General features: G+C 47.3%; 1 protein-coding gene across 1 annotated transcript in view; it reads right to left on the minus strand.

Moving 5' to 3' along the window:
- Window positions 1–2,604: 2,604 nt before the first annotated feature.
- Window positions 2,605–20,000, minus strand: part of LOC135535105 (cytohesin-4-like) — a 24,582-nt gene continuing 7,186 nt past the window's right edge. The window contains exons 9-12 of the mRNA XM_064961826.1: window positions 19,669–19,745; window positions 11,390–11,461; window positions 4,343–4,497; window positions 2,605–3,655 (exon numbers count right to left, since the gene is read on the minus strand). Of these exons, the coding sequence (XP_064817898.1) occupies window positions 3,574–3,655; window positions 4,343–4,497; window positions 11,390–11,461; window positions 19,669–19,745 (386 nt within the window). The 3' untranslated portion in view covers window positions 2,605–3,573. The remainder of the gene's footprint in view (window positions 3,656–4,342; window positions 4,498–11,389; window positions 11,462–19,668; window positions 19,746–20,000) is intronic.

Genomic DNA, 20,000 nt, shown 5'->3' on the forward strand with positions numbered 1-20,000 from the left:
CCCTAGCTGCTAACCCTAACCCCAAAACTAACCCTAGCTCCTAACCCTAACCCCAAAACTAACCCTAGCTGCTAACCCTAACCCCAAAACTAACCCTAGCTGCTAACCCTAACCCCAAATCTAACCCTAGCTCCTAACCCTAACCCCAAAACTAACCCTAGCTGCTAACCCTAACCCCAAAACTAACCCTAGCTCCTAACCCTAAACCCAAAACTAACCCTAGCTCCTAACTCTAACCTTTAACGTAATTCTAACCCTAACACTAATTCTAACCTTAACCCCTAGAACCAGCATTTGACCTCGTGGGGATGAATAAAATGTCCCCAATTTGTCAAATTTTTGTTTGTTTACTGCTCTTTATAGTTATAATAGTTAAACACGTACACACACACATACACACACACAGTAAGAGGAAGTGAGAGATAGAGTAACCTGTGTGTGTGTGTGTGTGTGTGTGTGTGTGTGTGTGTGTGTGTGTCAACCGGAACATGCAGGTGTCCCTTTCCTTCTGACTGAAAACAGGACTTACTGCTCTCACCCTACTGATGGATTTTCCACTGACCACTGATCTAAGGTCAGTTTAACATTAAATCTGATGGTTGAGAATAGGACTGGGAGAGAGGGAGCTGATCTTAGATCTGTGCTTACAGGCAACTACCACCCAGTAATCTGACATGTTCACAATGGCCTTTGTTTGCCATTTATTAAATAATCAATTGAACAATTAAAGAACAAGATAAAAAGTAAACATGAATAGAAGAACATGGTAGAGACAAAAGTTCTGTATGTGTACTCCCAGGTTGTGTATGTGTACTCCCAGGTTGTGTATATGTACTCCCAGGTTGTGTATATGTACTCCCAGGTTGTGTATATGTACTCCCAGGTTGTGTATGTGTACTCCCAGGTTGTGTATGTGTACTCCCAGGTTGTGTATATGTACTCCCAGGTTGTGTATATGTACTCCCAGGTTGTGTATGTGTACTCCCAGGTTGTGTATGTGTACTCCCAGGTTGTGTATATGTACTCCCAGGTTGTGTATATGTACTCCCAGGTTGTGTATGTGTACTCCCAGGTTGTGTATGTGTACTCCCAGGTTGTGTGTGTGTACTCCCAGGTTGTGTGTGTGTACTCCCAGGTTGTGTGTGTGTACTCCCAGGTTGTGTGTGTGTACTCCCAGGTTGTGTGGGGGTACTCCCAGCTTGTGTATGTGTACTCCCAGGTTGTGTATGTGTACTCCCAGGTTCTGTGTGTGTACTCCCAGGTTGTGTATATGTACTCCCAGGTTGTGTGTGTGTACTCCCAGGTTCTGTATGTGTACTCCCAGGTTCTGTATATGTACTCCCAGGTTGTGTGTGTGTACTCCCAGGTTGTGTGTGTGTACTCCCAGGTTCTGTATGTGTACTCCCAGGTTGTGTGTGTGTACTCCCAGGTTGTGTGTGTGTACTCCCAGGTTCTGTATATGTACTCCCAGGTTGTGTATGTGTACTCCCAGGTTGTGTGTGTGTACTCCCAGGTTGTGTGTGTGTACTCCCAGGTTGTGTGTGTGTACTCCCAGGTTGTGTATATGTACTCCCAGGTTGTGTATGTGTACTCCCAGGTTGTGTGGGGGTACTCCCAGGTTGTGTATGTGTACTCCCAGGTTGTGTGTGTGTACTCCCAGGTTGTGTATGTGTACTCCCAGGTTGTGTATGTGTACTCCCAGGTTGTGTGTGTGTACTCCCAGGTTGTGTATGTGTACTCCCAGGTTGTGTATGTGTACTCCCAGGTTGTGTATGTGTACTCCCAGGTTGTGTGTGTGTACTCCCAGGTTGTGTATATGTACTCCTAGGTTGTGTATGTGTACTCCCAGGTTGTGTGGGGGTACTCCCAGGTTGTGTATGTGTACTCCCAGGTTGTGTGTGTGTACTCCCAGGTTCTGTATATGTACTCCCAGGTTGTGTGTGTGTACTCCCAGGTTGTGTATGTGTACTCCCAGGTTGTGTGGGGGTACTCCCAGGTTGTGTGTGTGTACTCCCAGGTTCTGTATGTGTACTCCCAGGTTGTATGTGTGTACTCCCAGGTTGTGTATATGTACTCCCAGGTTCTGTATGTGTACTCCCAGGTTGTATGTGTACTCCCAGGTTCTGTATGTGTACTCCCAGGTTGTGTATGTGTACTCCCAGGTTGTGTGTGTGTACTCCCAGGTTCTGTATGTGTACTCCCAGGTTGTATTTGTGTACTCCCAGGTTGTGTGTGTGTACTCCCAGGTTCTGTATGTGTACTCCCAGGTTGTGTGTGTGTACTCCCAGGTTGTGTGTGTGTACTCCCAGGTTCTGTATGTGTACTCCCAGGTTGTGTGTGTGTACTCCCAGGTTGTATGTGTGTACTCCCAGGTTGTGTGTGTGTACTCCCAGGTTCTGTATGTGTACTCCCAGGTTGTGTGTGTGTCTTTGGTGCTTGTGTGGCATGACGGTGACAGAAGAGTTGTTTGTATGCTATCTCTATTCACCTCTGTGCTATAAATACTGTGTTGACTTCCTGGTGAGATGTGATGGTTTCTCTCTCTAACCAATGCAGTCTCATCTATTGACACAGAACAGATACAATAACCAGGCGACTCAGAGATCCTCTCCACAGTATTAGCATGCAGAGACAAATACATTTCAGTCATTTAACAGACACTCTTATCCAGAGCAATTTACAGGAGCATTATGGGTCATGCACCTTGCTCAAGGGCACATCAACAGTTTTTCACCGAGGAGGCTCGGGGATTCGAACCAGCGGCCTCGTGGCTACTGGCCCAATACTCTTAACCACTAGGCTACCTGCCGCCCCAGTACAGTTGGCGAAGCCAGCAACGGTCGAGGTGGTATCTATTAGCATGATGTACATCCAGTACATAGAACAGGTATGATAAACCAGACACAGAGGTCTTATAACAGCATCTCAAATGGCACCCTGTTCCCTATTTAGTGCACCACTTTTGACCAGGGTCCATAAGGCTCTGGTGGAAAGTAGTGCACTGTATAGAGAATAGGGCACCATTTGGGACACGGTCAAAGAGTCATACAAGGACAGTAGGTGGAATCAGCCATGCTTGAGGTCGTATCTATCTGCAGTATGTACATGAGAAACCGCTCTCTTGGCTTCGCTTCTGTCACCACCTCAACAAACAGTATGTACAGGTCACGTTGACAGCTGTTGACAATGACAGTATTTCATCTCACAGGGTAAGAAGGAAGTCCTTTGACACGGTGGTGGTTGAAAAGGAGAAGTCCCTCTTCCAGACAGTACACAGTTCCACCCGTTTAATCCAGATAAAAGTCCAAATCAGTCCCCAGCAGTCTTCTCAGGAACTCTTCTTGCAACAAAACTAATTATCCCTCAATTCTCATCATGACAAAAGTTCATTTCTAATTCCTTTTTAAGGTAGAAGGTCCTCATTCTCACTGTTGAAAGTGTCCAGGTTCCCAATGCTTAGTCAGTTCAACTGAACCTGAACCTAAGTCTATTGATTGTACTATTTGCTGAAGGGGTTCCATCTCCCTCTGTGATGCAGTACTGTGATTGATCCACAGGGGGTGCTGTCCTGTCTCAGTCTTGGGGAGCCTGGTTGATCACCTTCTTCTTACGCACCGACACCAGGTCATAGAAGGGGTCCTTGGTGATGCTGGCTCTGTAAGGTGAGATATCAGGATGGTGAGTTGTTAATGGTGTTGTGATTGCGTGTGTAGCCTCTAAAAGCCCAGCCGAGGCACCATAGAGGAACTACAGTACATCACTGCCTAGGTCACTGCTCTACCGCTTACACCAAATACTAAATCATAGTTGGTAAGATGGAGACCACAGAGGTTCTTTTTAACGAGTGGCGAACTACCTTCACTAAAACCACTGCAAAGGTTTTGCCTGCAAACTTTGGTTTTGAATCGCAACGTTCTGGAATGTCTGCCTCCTGATTGGTCGGGAGAGTTCCAGGAATTTTTCAAATGTTCTTGTAGGCAGTGACATAGTTGCTCTCTGCCAAAAGAGTCCATCATTGAAGCCAGACCCTAGTCACTATGTTGTGTATGTGTGTGTGTGTGTGTGTGTGTGTGTGTGTGTGTGTGTTAGTGTGTGTGTGTGTGTGGTGGAACTGGGAGGAGCTATAGGAGGATGGGCTCATTGTAATGGCTGGAATGGAATAAATTGAACGGTATCAAACACATCAAAACACATGGGAACCACATCTTTGACTCCGTTCCATATATGCCATTCCATCCAATACAATGACCTCGTCCTCCTATAGCTCCTCCCGCCAGCCTCCACTGGCTGGGGGGAATCTCCTGTAGCTCCTCCCACCAGTGTGTTCTTCCATGCGTAGTACCTGATGCTCTCTATCCATGTGTCTCGTTCCTCAGCGGTAGCGGCACAGATCATGTACGACTGGTGTTTCCCCTCCACCACTCTGCCGTCTGTCTCTGTCTTACACGCCTTGATCTTCTGACCCCTGCTGTTGGGGTTATACAGCTCCAGACAGTACTGAGGAACACAGAGAAACAGACAGGAGCAATCAAGTCAATCACACGGAAGGATAAGTAAGGGTGAGTAGGGCATTCTTACTGGTCCACTCTCACTCTCTCTCTTTCACGCACATGGCGCACACACACACACACACACACACACACACATGCTGTTCATCGACTACAGCTCGGCATTTAACACCATAGTGCCCTCCAAGCTCGTCATCAAGCTCGAGACCCTGGGTCTCGACCCCGCCCTGTGCAACTGGGTACTGGACTTCCTGACGGGCCGCCCCCAGGTGGTGAGGGTAGGTAACAACATCTCCACCCCGCTGATCCTCAACACTGGGGCCCCACAAGGGTGCGTTCTGAGCCCTCTCCTGTACTCCCTATTCACCCACGACTGCGTGGCCACGCACGCCTCCAACTCAATCATCAAGTTTGCAGACGACACAACAGTGGTAGGCTTGATTACCAACAACGACGAGACGGCCTACAGGGAGGAGGTGAGGGCCCTCGGAGTGTGGTGTCAGGAAAATAACCTCACACTCAACGTCAACACAACTAAGGAAATGATTGTAGACTTCGGGAAACAGCAGAGGGAACACCCCCCTATCCACATCGATGGAACAGTAGTGGAGAAGGTAGTAAGTTTTAAGTTCCTCGGCGTACACATCACAGACAAACTGAATTGGTCCACTCACACAGACAGCATCGTGAAGAAGGTGCAGCAGCGCCTCTTCAACCTCAGGAGGCTGAAGAAATTCGGCTTGTCACCAAAAGCACTCACAAACTTCTACAGATGCACAATCGAGAGCATCCTGTCGGGCTGTATCACCGCCTGGTACGGCAACTGCTCCGCCCACAACCGTAAGGCTCTCCAGAGGGTAGTGAGGTCTGCACAACGCATCACCGGGGGCAAACTACCTGCCCTCCAGGACACCTACACCACCCGATGTCACAGGAAGGCCATAAAGATCATCAAGGACAACAACCACCCGAGCCACTGCCTGTTCACCCCGCTATCACCCAGAAGGGGAGGTCAGTACAGGTGCATCAAAGCTGGGACCGAGAGACTGAAAAACAACTTCTATCTCAAGGCCATCAGACTGTTAAACAGCCACCACTAACATTGAGTGGCTGCTGCCAACACACTGACTCAACTCCAGCCACTTTAATAATGGGAATTGATGGGAAATTATGTAAAATATATCACTAGCCACTTTAAACAATGCTACCTAATATAATGTTTACATACCCTACATTATTCATCTCATATGTATACGTATATACTGTACTCTATATCATCAACTGCATCCTTATGTAATACATGTATCACTAGCCACTTTAACTATGCCACTTTGTGTCAGGATTTGGCCAGGGTTGTTCCGGGTTTTGGTCAGTAGATGTCCCCATTGTGCTTTTTGTCCCTATGTTTTTCCCTTGATCCCCATTATTATTTGCACCTGTGTCTCGTTTCCCCTGATTGTATTTAAACCCTTTGTTTCCCTCAGTTCTGTGCTCTGTGTTTGTATGTTAGCACCCTGCCCTAGTGTTCTGTGTGCTCTTGTCGATTCCGGGTGAAGTTCTTGTGGTATTCTGTTTTTTGTTTATGTTTATTTTTGGTGAGTTTCTTTTGAGGTCTTTTTGTGTTTTTCCTACCACCTTTTGGATTTGCCATTTTTTGTATTTTAGGATTTTTTCTTTATTAAATACACCGTCTTAAGTACTGCTGTGTCTGCCTCATCTTCTGGGTTCTGCTGACTATTCGTGGCTCAGTTGGTTAAGTGACTGTTTCTCACTCCGGAGACCCAGGTTCGAAACCGGGTCATGACAGAAACACAGAGCCAAAAATGAACCCAGAGGCAGCCAGTTCCCAGGACCTTTTTGCCACGCTGTCCCACCACCAGGAGACTGTCCAACGCCACGAAGCCGCCCTGGTTCAGCAAGAGGCCTTAATGGCTAGACATTCTCATCTTCTGTCGGAGATGCTGACTTCCATAAAGCAGATATCTGATCGACTTACCCCGGCAACGGTTCCCGTCCCAGTACCTCAGGTTCACGTACCCATGGCAGTTAACCCCCTGGCTGAACCTCGTCTTCCACCTCCCCAACGGTTCTCAGGTGATCCAAGTGCTTGTAAAGGCTTTCTCACTCAATGTTCTCTCTCCTTTGAGCTGCAACCTTCGTCGTTTCCCACCGACCGGTCTAAGATCGCATATATCATTACCCTGCTGTCGGAAAAAGCCCTGGCCTGGGCTACTGCTGTGTGGGATGCCCATAGTTCCTGCTGTGCCAGCTACTCTGCCTTTGCTGAGGAATTCAAACGAGTGTTTCAAGGCCCAAGCAGTGGTTCTGACTCAGCCAAACAGCTCCTGACTCTCCATCAAGGTTGGCGCAGCGTGACGGACTATGCCATCCAGTTCCGCACGGTGGCAGCAGCGAGTGGCTGGAACAACGAGGCGCTCACGGTGTGCTTTCTGAAAGGCCTTTCCGACACTATCCAAGATGAACTGGCCACTCGGGAACCACCGGACAATCTCGAGTCCCTGATCAAGTTGGCCTCACGCATTGACCAGCGTCTGAGAGAGAGAGAACTCAACCGTAGACCTCTAGCCCCTATCAGTCCCAGCTCCGAGTCCCCACCTTTATCATCGCTGGCTCCACCGGAACCCATGCAGATTGGACGCATCTCCCAGGCTGAGAGAGACCGCCGGATGAGGGAGCGACGCTGTCTATATTGTGGCAAACCGGGCCATTTCCGTTCCACGTGTCCCGGGCTCCAGGGAAACGCTCTGTCCCGTACAGACCGGGGGAACTGTAACGGGAAACATAACCTCCTCCCATCCGTCCAACTCCCGTCTGCTCATTCCAGTCACCCTCTCCTGGGACAACCACAAGCTTCACCTTCAAGCCTTGGTAGACTCTGGAGCCGCAGGTAACTTCATGGATGGTGTCTGGGCGAAGGAGAATGGCGTTCCTCTGAACCTCTAAGTGACCCCATGAGGGTTACTACATTGGATGGAAGCCCTTTGGGATCTGGACTTGTCACTCATGTCACTACCTCCTTGAGACTTTCAGTTTCACAACACCAGGAATTGATGAACTTTCATTTGATCTCCTGTTCCGAGTTCCCTCTCGTCCTTGGATACCCCTGGCTTCACAGCCATAACCCTCACATCGACTGGTCTGTGGGCACTATCAAGCAGTGGGGTCCTACGTGCCAAGCTACTTGTATTTTCCAGAATTCCCGAGTTCTACTCCCGAGTCTTTAGAATCCATCGACCTGACCCGAGTTCCCGAGTGTTACCATGACCTCAAACTGGTGTTTAGCAAACAGAGGGCCACCATGCTACCACCCCATAGATCTTACGATTGCCCCATCGACCTGTTTCCGGGCACTTGCCCCCAGGGGTCGGATCTTTTCCCTATCTCCACCCGAACGAGCTGCTATGGATACCTACATCAAGGACTCTCTGGAAGCAGGCCTCATGCGTCCATCAACCTCCCCGGCGGGAGCAGGGTTTTTCTTTGTGGCCAAGAAAGATGGTGGATTACGTCCTTGCATCGACTACCGGGGACTCAATGACATAACCGTCCGTAACCGTTACCCGCTACCCCTTATGGCCACAGCCTTCGAGCTGCTCCAGGAAGCAGTTGTTTTCACTAAGCTTGACCTGCGGAACGCATACCATCTTGTGCGGATCAGACCTGGTGACGAGTGGAAGACCGCTTTCAACACGCCTACTGGTCACTATGAATACTTGGTGATGCCCTTCGGCCTGACCAACGCCCCAGCGGTGTTCCAAGCGCTCATAAACGATGTGCTTAGGGATATGCTTAACATATTTGTGTTCGTTTACTTGGATGACATCCTCATCTTTTCGAGCTCCCTTCAAGAACACACTAAGCATGTCAGACAAGTACTCAAACGCCTCCTGGACAGCCATCTGTACGTTAAGCCGGAAAAATGTGAATTCCATTCATCCCGAGTACAATTCCTGGGATTTGTAGTGGAACCCGGTCGAGTCCAAATGGACCCTAGGAAGGTAGGGGCGGTAGCGGATTGGCCCACCCCAAATCCGTTAAGGATGTTCAGCGTTTCCTGGGCTTCACAAACTTTTACCGCAAGTTCATCAAGAACTTCAGTTTGGTGGCAGCTCCTCTCTCAGCTTTAACCAAAGGTGGCAATGCAAGGTTTGTGTGGGGAAGAGAAGCTGAGACGGCCTTCCAAGGACTCAAGCAGCGCGTCCTCTCTGCTCCCATCCTGATACTACCGACTACGGATGAACCATTTGTGGTGGAGGTAGACGCATCAGAGGTTGGTGTTGGAGCTGTCCTGTCTCAGAGGGTGAAGACAAGAAGCTTCATCCGTGCGCTTTCTTCTCACATCGGCTTACCCCGACTGAGAGGAACTACGATGTGGGGGATCGTGAACTCCTAGCGGTTAAGATGGCATTGAAGGAATGGAGACACTGGCTCGAGGGGGCTTCTCACCCGTTTCAAGTGCTTACGGACCACAAAAATCTGGAGTATATCCAGCAGGCGAAGCGATTGAACTCTAGACAAGCTAGATGGTCTCTTTTCTTCAATCGATTCCAGTTTATCCTCACCTATCGGCCCGGGTCGAAGAATCTCAAACCGGATGCCCTGTCCCGAGTCTACGCTCCTGCCATTCGAGATGACACGGACATGCCTGTCCTTCCTGCTGCTAAGATTGTGGCTCCGATCTCGTGGCAAGTTGAGGATACCGTGAGACGTGCTCAAGCTAGCGAACCGGACCCTAAAGGAGGCCCTGCCAATCGGTTGTTTGTCCCCAAGGCAGTGAGGACTCAGGTCCTTCTGTGGGGCACTCCTCTCGCCTCACCTGTCATCCGGGCGTAGGTCGCACCTTGGAGTTCATCCAGCGTAAGTTTTGGTGGCCTACCATAAGAGAAGACGTTGCCACTTTCGTCAATGCCTGCCCCGTGTGCTGCCAGGGCAAATCTTCTCACCTCCGCCCTCAAGGACTCCTTCACCCTTTACCTGTTCCCCACAGACCCTGGTCCCATATCTCATTGGACTTTATTACTGGACTTCCTCCATCCCATGGCAATACTACTATCCTAGTCATAATCGACAGGTTTTCAAAGGCGGCCAGGTTCGTCCCTCTGACTAAGTTACCTTCTGCCAAGGAAACGGCTGAGTTGGTAATTAATCATGTGTTCCGAGTCTTCGGCATTCCTCAAGATGTGGTTTCTGACAGAGGTCCCCAGTTCGCCTCAAGGTTTTGGAAGGCCTTCTGCCAACTCATGGGGGCTTCTGCCAGTCTATCTTCAGGGTACCATCCGGAGTCCAACGGCCAAACAGAGAGGATGAATCAAGAGCTGGAAACCACCCTCCGATGTATGACTCGTGACAACCCGTCCACATGGTCATCCTTTATTGTTTGGGCCGAATACGCGCACAACACCTTGCGCTCCTCCTCCACTGGTATGTCCCCGCACGAGTGTCAGTTTGGCTATGCTCCTCCATTGTTCCCGGACCAGGAGGCAGAAGTCAGAGTGCCTTCAGCCTTGAGGTTCGTCAGACGCTGTCGGCTTATGTGGAGGAAGACCCGTCTTAATCTGATGCGTTCCTCACAGAGGTATCAACAACAAGCCAACAGACGTCGCCGTCCCGGGCCTACCCTGCGCCCGGCCAGAGAGTCTGGCTTTCCACAAGAGACTTACCTCTACGGGTGGAGTCTCGCAAGCTGTCCCAAAAATACATCGGTCCCTTCAAGGTTGCCAGGAGAGTTAACCCAGTTTCTTATCGCCTACACTTACCCAGATCCCTTAAGATTAATCCCACATTTCATGTGTCATTGTTAAAACCTGTTGTTTTTCTCCCCTTGTCCCGGCAGACAGACCTCCCCCTCCGCCTCGTGTCATTGGAGGCCAGCCGGCTTATACCGTCCACCGGATACTGGATTCCCGCCGGGTGCAGCGGTCCTGGCAGTATCTGGTGGACTGGGAAGGCTACGGTCCTGAGGAGCGCTCCTGGGTTCCTGCCAAAGACATCCTGGACCCTGACCTCATTCGTCAGTTCAGGGTCCTCCACCCTGAGAGAGCTGGTAGGAACGTCAGGAGCCGTTCCTAGGGGGATTCTGTCAGGATTTGGCCAGGGTTGTTCCGGGTTTTGGTCAGTAGATGTCCCCATTGTGCTTTTTGTCCCTATGTTTTTCCCTTGATCCCCATTATTATTTGCACCTGTGTCTCGTTTCCCCTGATTGTATTTAAACCCTTTGTTTCCCTCAGTTCTGTGCTCTGTGTTTGTATGTTAGCACCCTGCCCTAGTGTTCTGTGTGCTCTTGTCGATTCCGGGTGAAGTTCTTGTGGTATTCTGTTTTTTGTTTTTGTTTATTTTTGGTGAGTTTCTTTTGAGGTCTTTTTGTGTTTTTCCTACCACCTTTTGGATTTGCCATTTTTTGTATTTTAGGATTTTTTCTTTATTAAATACACCGTCTTAAGTACTGCTGTGTCTGCCTCATCTTCTGGGTTCTGCTGACTATTCGTGGCTCAGTTGGTTAAGTGACTGTTTCTCACTCCGGAGACCCAGGTTCGAAACCGGGTCCTGACACTTTGTTTACATACTCATCTCATATGTATATACTGTACTCGATACCATCTACTGTATCTTGCCTATGCCGCTCTGTACCATCACTCATTCATATATCCTTATGTACATATTCTTTATCCCCTTACACTTGTGTATAAGACAGTAGTTTTGGAATTGTTAGCTAGATTACTTGTTGGTTATTACTGCATTGTCGGAACTAGAAGCACAAGCATTTCGCTACACTCACATTAACATCTGCTAACCATGTGTATGTGACAAATACAATTTGATTTGATTTGAATGATGAGTGTCTAAGGGTATTGTATTCTTACCGGTTTGCGTGCATACACCACCTCTCTCACACACAGGTTCTCCAAAGGGATGATGCCTCTGGGCTCCTTGTCCTGTAGAGAGAGGTGAGGTTAGAGGAAGGTGTTTAGAGAGGGAGGGATGATGTCTCTGGGCTCCTTCCTGTAGAGAGAGGTGAGGTTAGAGGAAGGTGTTTAGAGAGGGAGGGATGATGTCTCTGGGCTCCTTGTCCTGTAGAGAGAGGTGAGGTTAGAGGAAGGTGTTTAGAGAGGGAGGGATGATGTCTCTGGGCTCCTTGTGCTGTAGAGAGAGGTGAGGTTAGAGGAAGGTGTTTAGAGAGGGAGGGATGATGTCTCTGGGCTCCCTGTCCTGTAGAGAGAGGTGAGGTTAGAGGAAGGTGTTTAGAGAGGGAGGGATGATGTCTCTGGGCTCCTTGTCCTGTAGAGAGAGGTGAGGTTAGAGAGAGGAGTTTAGAGAGGGAGGGATGATGCCTCTGGGCTCCTTGTCCTGTAGAGAGAGGTGAGGTTAGAGGAAGGTGTTTAGAGAGGGAGGGATGATGTCTCTGGGCTCCTTGTCCTGTAGAGAGAGGTGAGGTTAGAGAGAGGAGTTTAGAGAGGGAGGGATGATGCCTCTAGGCTCCTTGTCCTGTAGAGAGAGGTGAGGTTAGAGGAAGGTGTTTAGAGAGGGAGGGATGATGTCTCTGGGCGCCTTGTCCTGTAGAGAGAGGTGAGGTTAGAGGAAGGTGTTTAGAGAGGGAGGGATGATGTCTCTGGGCTCCCTGTCCTGTAGAGAGAGGGGAGGTTAGAGGAAGGTGTTTAGAGAGGGATGGATGATGTCTCTGGGCTCCCTGTCCTGTAGAGAGAGGGGAGGTTAGAGGAAGGTGTTTAGAGAGGGAGGGATGATGTCTCTGGGCTCCCTGTCCTGTAGAGAGAGGTGAGGTTAGAGGAAGGTGTTTAGAGAGGGAGGGATGATGCCTCTGGGCTCCCTGTCCTGTAGAGAGAGGTGAGGTTAGAGGAAGGTGTTTAGAGAGGGATGGATGATGTCTCTGGGCTCCCTGTCCTGTAGAGAGAGGGGAGGTTAGAGGAAGGTGTTTAGAGAGGGAGGGATGATGTCTCTGGGCTCCTTCCTGTAGAGAGAGGTGAGGTTAGAGGAAGGAGTTTAGAGAGGGAGGGATGATGCCTCTGGGCTCCCTGTCCTGTAGAGAGAGGTGAGGTTAGAGAAAGGTGTTTAGAGAGGGAGGGATGATGCCTCTGGGCTCCCTGTCCTGTAGAGAGAGGGGAGGTTAGAGGAAGGTATTTAGAGAGGGAGGGATGATGTCTCTAGGCTCCTTGTCCTGTAGAGAGAGGTGAGGTTAGAGGAAGGAGTTTAGAGAGGGAGGGATGATGTCTCTGGGCTCCCTGTCCTGTAGAGAGAGGTGATGTTAGAGGAAGGTGTTTAGAGAGGGAGGGATGATGTCTCTGGGCTCCCTGTCCTGTAGAGAGAGGGAGGTTAGAGGAAGGTGTTTAGAGAGGAGGGATGATGTCTCTGGGCTCCCTGTCCTGTAGAGAGGTGAGGTTAGAGGAAGGTGTTTAGAGAGGGAGGGATGATGCCTCTAGGCTCCTTGTCCTGTAGAGAGAGGTGAGGTTAGAGGAAGGTGTTTAGAGAGGGAGGGATGATGTCTCTGGGCTCCTTGTCCTGTAGAGAGAGGTGAGGTTAGAGGAAGGTGTTTAGAGAGGGAGGGATGATGTCTCTGGGCTCCCTGTCCTGTAGAGAGAGGTGAGGTTAGAGGAAGGTGTTTAGAGAGGGAGGGATGATGTCTCTGGGCTCCCTGTCCTGTAGAGAGAGGGGAGGTTAGAGGAAGGTGTTTAGAGAGGGAGGGATGATGTCTCTGGGCTCCTTGTCCTGTAGAGAGAGGTGAGGTTAGAGGAAGGTGTTTAGAGAGGGAGGGATGATGCCTCTAGGCTCCTTGTCCTGTAGAGAGAGGTGAGGTTAGAGGAAGGTGTTTAGAGAGGGAGGGATGATGCCTCTGGGCTCCTTGTCCTGTAGAGAGAGGTGAGGTTAGAGGAAGGTGTTTAGAGAGGGAGGGATGATGTCTCTGGGCTCCCTGTCCTGTAGAGAGAGGTGAGGTTAGAGGAAGGTGTTTAGAGAGGGAGGGATGATGTCTCTGGGCTCCCTGTCCTGTAGAGAGAGGTGAGGTTAGAGGAAGGTGTTTAGAGAGGGAGGGATGATGTCTCTGGGCTCCTTCCTGTAGAGAGAGGTGAGGTTAGAGGAAGGTGTTTAGAGAGGGAGGGATGATGTCTCTGGGCTCCTTGTCCTGTAGAGAGAGGTGAGGTTAGAGGAAGGTGTTTAGAGAGGGATGGATGATGTCTCTGGGCTCCTTGTCCTGTAGAGAGAGGTGAGGTTAGAGGAAGGTGTTTAGAGAGGGAGGGATGATGTCTCTGGGCTCCCTGTCCTGTAGAGAGAGGTGAGGTTAGAGGAAGGTGTTTAGAGAGGGAGGGATGGATGGAGGGAGTTGCAGTAGAGGATGGAGGGAGGGACCAAGGAAGGAGGGGTGTGGAGGGATATAACCGATGCAGAGGGAATGTTTTCATTGGGCGGGGAAGAGATGGAGGGATATAACCGATGCAGAGGGAATGTTTTCATTGGGCAGGGAAGAGATGGAGGGATATAACCGATGCAGAGGGAATGTTTTCATTGGGCGGGGAAGAGATGGAGGGATGAAAATCAATAGGGAAGTTAGAAAGGAAGGAAGGAGAAGGTGATGAGAGATGTAGATGAACATATAGGAGGAATGGAGAGGTATTGAAAGGGGTCAGTGAGATGGAGAGAAGGATGGACATAGAGGAGTAGACAGGTAGGAGAGACTTACAGTGGTGTACTCAAAATAGTACTTACAATGGTGTACTCAAAGTAGTAGAGACTTACAGTGGTGTACTCAAAATAGTACTTACGATGGTGTACTCAAAGTAGTAGAGACTTACAGTGGTGTACTCAGAATAGTACTTACAGTGGTGTACTCAAAGTAGTAGAGACTTACAGTGGTGTACTCAAAGTAGTAGAGACTTACAGTGGTGTACTCAAAGTAGTAGAGACTTACAGTGGTGTACTCAAAGTAGCAGAGACTTACAGTGGTGTACTCAAAGTAGCAGAGACTTACAGTGGTGTACTCAAAGTAGCAGAGACTTACAGTGGTGTACTCAAAGTAGCAGAGACTTACAGTGGTGTACTCAAAATAGCAGAGACTTACAGTGGTGAACTCAAAATAGCAGAGACTTACAGTGGTGAACTCAAAGTAGTAGAGACTTACAGTGGTGAACTCAAAGTAGTAGAGACTTACAGTGGTGAACTCAAAGTAGCAGAGACTTACAGTGGTGAACTCAAAGTAGTAGAGACTTACAGTGGTGTACTCAAAGTAGCAGAGACTTACAGTGGTGTACTCAAAGTAGCAGAGACTTACAGTGGTGTACTCAAATTAGTAGAGACTTACAGTGGTGTACTCAAAGTAGCAGAGACTTAGAGTGGTGTACTCAAAGTAGTAGAGACTTACAGTGGTGTACTCAAAGTAGTAGAGACTTACAGTGGTGTACTCAAAGTAGTAGAGACTTACAGTGGTGTACTCAAAGTAGTAGAGACTTACAGTGGTGTACTCAAAGTAGCAGAGACTTACAGTGGTGTACTCAAAGTAGTAGAGACTTACAGTGGTGTACTCAAAGTAGCAGAGACTTACAGTGGTGTACTCAAAGTAGTAGAGACTTACAGTGGTGTACTCAAAGTAGCAGAGACTTACAGTGGTGTACTCAAAATAGTACTTACAATGGTGTACTCAAAGTAGTAGAGACTTACAGTGGTGTACTCAAAATAGTACTTACGATGGTGTACTCAAAGTAGTAGAGACTTACAGTGGTGTACTCAGAATAGTACTTACAGTGGTGTACTCAAAGTAGTAGAGACTTACAGTGGTGTACTCAAAGTAGTAGAGACTTACAGTGGTGTACTCAAAGTAGTAGAGACTTACAGTGGTGTACTCAAAGTAGCAGAGACTTACAGTGGTGTACTCAAAGTAGCAGAGACTTACAGTGGTGTACTCAAAGTAGCAGAGACTTACAGTGGTGTACTCAAAGTAGCAGAGACTTACAGTGGTGTACTCAAAATAGCAGAGACTTACAGTGGTGAACTCAAAATAGCAGAGACTTACAGTGGTGAACTCAAAGTAGTAGAGACTTACAGTGGTGAACTCAAAGTAGTAGAGACTTACAGTGGTGAACTCAAAGTAGCAGAGACTTACAGTGGTGAACTCAAAGTAGTAGAGACTTACAGTGGTGTACTCAAAGTAGCAGAGACTTACAGTGGTGTACTCAAAGTAGCAGAGACTTACAGTGGTGTACTCAAATTAGTAGAGACTTACAGTGGTGTACTCAAAGTAGCAGAGACTTAGAGTGGTGTACTCAAAGTAGTAGAGACTTACAGTGGTGTACTCAAAGTAGTAGAGACTTACAGTGGTGTACTCAAAGTAGTAGAGACTTACAGTGGTGTACTCAAAGTAGTAGAGACTTACAGTGGTGTACTCAAAGTAGCAGAGACTTACAGTGGTGTACTCAAAGTAGTAGAGACTTACAGTGGTGTACTCAAAGTAGCAGAGACTTACAGTGGTGTACTCAAAGTAGTAGAGACTTACAGTGGTGTACTCAAAGTAGCAGAGACTTACAGTGGTGTACTCAAAGTAGCAGAGACTTACAGTGGTGTACTCAAAGTAGCAGAGACTTACAGTGGTGTACTCAAAGTAGCAGAGACTTACAGTGGTGTACTCAAAATAGCAGAGACTTACAGTGGTGAACTCAAAATAGCAGAGACTTACAGTGGTGAACTCAAAGTAGTAGAGACTTACAGTGGTGAACTCAAAGTAGTAGAGACTTACAGTGGTGAACTCAAAGTAGCAGAGACTTACAGTGGTGAACTCAAAGTAGTAGAGACTTACAGTGGTGTACTCAAAGTAGCAGAGACTTACAGTGATGTACTCAAAGTAGCAGAGACTTACAGTGGTGTACTCAAAGTAGCAGAGACTTACAGTGGTGTACTCAAAATAGCAGAGACTTACAGTGGTGAACTCAAAATAGCAGAGACTTACAGTGGTGAACTCAAAGTAGTAGAGACTTACAGTGGTGAACTCAAAGTAGTAGAGACTTACAGTGGTGAACTCAAAGTAGCAGAGACTTACAGTGGTGAACTCAAAGTAGTAGAGACTTACAGTGGTGTACTCAAAGTAGCAGAGACTTACAGTGGTGAACTCAAAGTAGTAGAGACTTACAGTGGTGAACTCAAAGTAGTAGAGACTTACAGTGGTGTACTCAAAGTAGCAGAGACTTACAGTGGTGTACTCAAAGTAGTAGAGACTTACAGTGGTGTACTCAAAGTAGCAGAGACTTACAGTGGTGTACTCAAAATAGTACTTACAATGGTGTACTCAAAGTAGTAGAGACTTACAGTGGTGTACTCAAAATAGTACTTACGATGGTGTACTCAAAGTAGTAGAGACTTACAGTGGTGTACTCAGAATAGTACTTACAGTGGTGTACTCAAAGTAGTAGAGACTTACAGTGGTGTACTCAAAGTAGTAGAGACTTACAGTGGTGTACTCAAAGTAGTAGAGACTTACAGTGGTGTACTCAAAGTAGCAGAGACTTACAGTGGTGTACTCAAAGTAGCAGAGACTTACAGTGGTGTACTCAAAGTAGCAGAGACTTACAGTGGTGTACTCAAAGTAGCAGAGACTTACAGTGGTGTACTCAAAATAGCAGAGACTTACAGTGGTGAACTCAAAATAGCAGAGACTTACAGTGGTGAACTCAAAGTAGTAGAGACTTACAGTGGTGAACTCAAAGTAGTAGAGACTTACAGTGGTGAACTCAAAGTAGCAGAGACTTACAGTGGTGAACTCAAAGTAGTAGAGACTTACAGTGGTGTACTCAAAGTAGCAGAGACTTACAGTGGTGTACTCAAAGTAGCAGAGACTTACAGTGGTGTACTCAAATTAGTAGAGACTTACAGTGGTGTACTCAAAGTAGCAGAGACTTAGAGTGGTGTACTCAAAGTAGTAGAGACTTACAGTGGTGTACTCAAAGTAGTAGAGACTTACAGTGGTGTACTCAAAGTAGTAGAGACTTACAGTGGTGTACTCAAAGTAGTAGAGACTTACAGTGGTGTACTCAAAGTAGCAGAGACTTACAGTGGTGTACTCAAAGTAGTAGAGACTTACAGTGGTGTACTCAAAGTAGCAGAGACTTACAGTGGTGTACTCAAAGTAGTAGAGACTTACAGTGGTGTACTCAAAGTAGCAGAGACTTACAGTGGTGTACTCAAAGTAGCAGAGACTTACAGTGGTGTACTCAAAGTAGCAGAGACTTACAGTGGTGTACTCAAAGTAGCAGAGACTTACAGTGGTGTACTCAAAATAGCAGAGACTTACAGTGGTGAACTCAAAATAGCAGAGACTTACAGTGGTGAACTCAAAGTAGTAGAGACTTACAGTGGTGAACTCAAAGTAGTAGAGACTTACAGTGGTGAACTCAAAGTAGCAGAGACTTACAGTGGTGAACTCAAAGTAGTAGAGACTTACAGTGGTGTACTCAAAGTAGCAGAGACTTACAGTGATGTACTCAAAGTAGCAGAGACTTACAGTGGTGTACTCAAAGTAGCAGAGACTTACAGTGGTGTACTCAAAATAGCAGAGACTTACAGTGGTGAACTCAAAATAGCAGAGACTTACAGTGGTGAACTCAAAGTAGTAGAGACTTACAGTGGTGAACTCAAAGTAGTAGAGACTTACAGTGGTGAACTCAAAGTAGCAGAGACTTACAGTGGTGAACTCAAAGTAGTAGAGACTTACAGTGGTGTACTCAAAGTAGCAGAGACTTACAGTGGTGAACTCAAAGTAGTAGAGACTTACAGTGGTGAACTCAAAGTAGTAGAGACTTACAGTGGTGAACTCAAAGTAGCAGAGACTTACAGTGGTGAACTCAAAGTAGTAGAGACTTACAGTGGTGAACTCAAAGTAGTAGAGACTTACAGTGGTGTACTCAAAGTAGCAGAGACTTACAGTGGTGAACTCAAAGTAGCAGAGACTTACAGTGGTGTACTCAAAGTAGCAGAGACTTACAGTGGTGAACTCAAAGTAGCAGAGACTTACAGTGGTGTACTCAAAGTAGCAGAGACTTACAGTGGTGAACTCAAAGTAGTAGAGACTTACAGTGGTGAACTCAAAGTAGTAGAGACTTACAGTGGTGAACTCAAAGTAGCAGAGACTTACAGTGGTGAACTCAAAGTAGTAGAGACTTACAGTGGTGAACTCAAAGTAGTAGAGACTTACAGTGGTGAACTCAAAGTAGCAGAGACTTACAGTGGTGAACTCAAAGTAGTAGAGACTTACAGTGGTGAACTCAAAGTAGTAGAGACTTACAGTGGTGAACTCAAAGTAGTAGAGACTTACAGTGGTGAACTCAAAGTAGTAGAGACTTACAGTGGTGTACTCAAAGTAGCAGAGACTTACAGTGGTGAACTCAAAGTAGTAGAGACTTACAGTGGTGTACTCAAAGTAGTAGAGACTTACAGTGGTGTACTCAAAGTAGCAGAGACTTACAGTGGTGAACTCAAAGTAGTAGAGACTTACAGTGGTGAACTCAAAGTAGTAGAGACTTACAGTGGTGAACTCAAAGTAGTAGAGACTTACAGTGGTGAACTCAAAGTAGCAGAGACTTACAGTGGTGAACTCAAAGTAGCAGAGACTTACAGTGGTGAACTCAAAGTAGTAGAGACTTACAGTGGTGAACTCAAAGTAGTAGAGACTTACAGTGGTGAACTCAAAGTAGCAGAGACTTACAGTGGTGAACTCAAAGTAGCAGAGACTTACAGTGGTGTACTCAAAGTAGCAGAGACTTACAGTGGTGAACTCAAAGTAGTAGAGACTTACAGTGGTGAACTCAAAGTAGTAGAGACTTACAGTGGTGAACTCAAAGTAGTAGAGACTTACAGTGGTGAACTCAAAGTAGCAGAGACTTACAGTGGTGAACTCAAAGTAGTAGAGACTTACAGTGGTGAACTCAAAGTAGTAGAGACTTACAGTGGTGTACTCAAAGTAGTAGAGACTTACAGTGGTGAACTCAAAGTAGTAGAGACTTACAGTGGTGAACTCAAAGTAGTAGAGACTTACAGTGGTGAACTCAAAGTAGCAGAGACTTACAGTGGTGAACTCAAAGTAGTAGAGACTTACAGTGGTGAACTCAAAGTAGTAGAGACTTACAGTGGTGTACTCAAAGTAGTAGAGACTTACAGTGGTGTACTCAAAGTAGTAGAGGCAGTTGTCAGTCAGGATGAACCATCTCCTCTTCCACGTCTTCACTCTGCCTCCTGACCAACCAAACACACACATCTGACATACAGTAGATATGCTACGGCTTTTGTCTGTTTACTACCTAGACTGCATCCTACTGTTGGTTTGCTCCACTAGACTACAGAGTCGAACAGGAAAGGGTAGGTGCTGGCTTTTAATGTTCCAGGTGTGAGTTGTAAATCAGCTAATAACATCTCTGGATATCTGTGAAGGGCGGAGCTCCCCAAGGAGCAACAGTGTTTAAGAGGTCAGCTAAATGATATCATGACCAT

Source organism: Oncorhynchus masou, unplaced genomic scaffold, assembly GCF_036934945.1.
Source record: "Oncorhynchus masou masou isolate Uvic2021 unplaced genomic scaffold, UVic_Omas_1.1 unplaced_scaffold_4446, whole genome shotgun sequence".
In the NCBI taxonomy this organism is placed as follows: domain Eukaryota; kingdom Metazoa; phylum Chordata; class Actinopteri; order Salmoniformes; family Salmonidae; genus Oncorhynchus; species Oncorhynchus masou.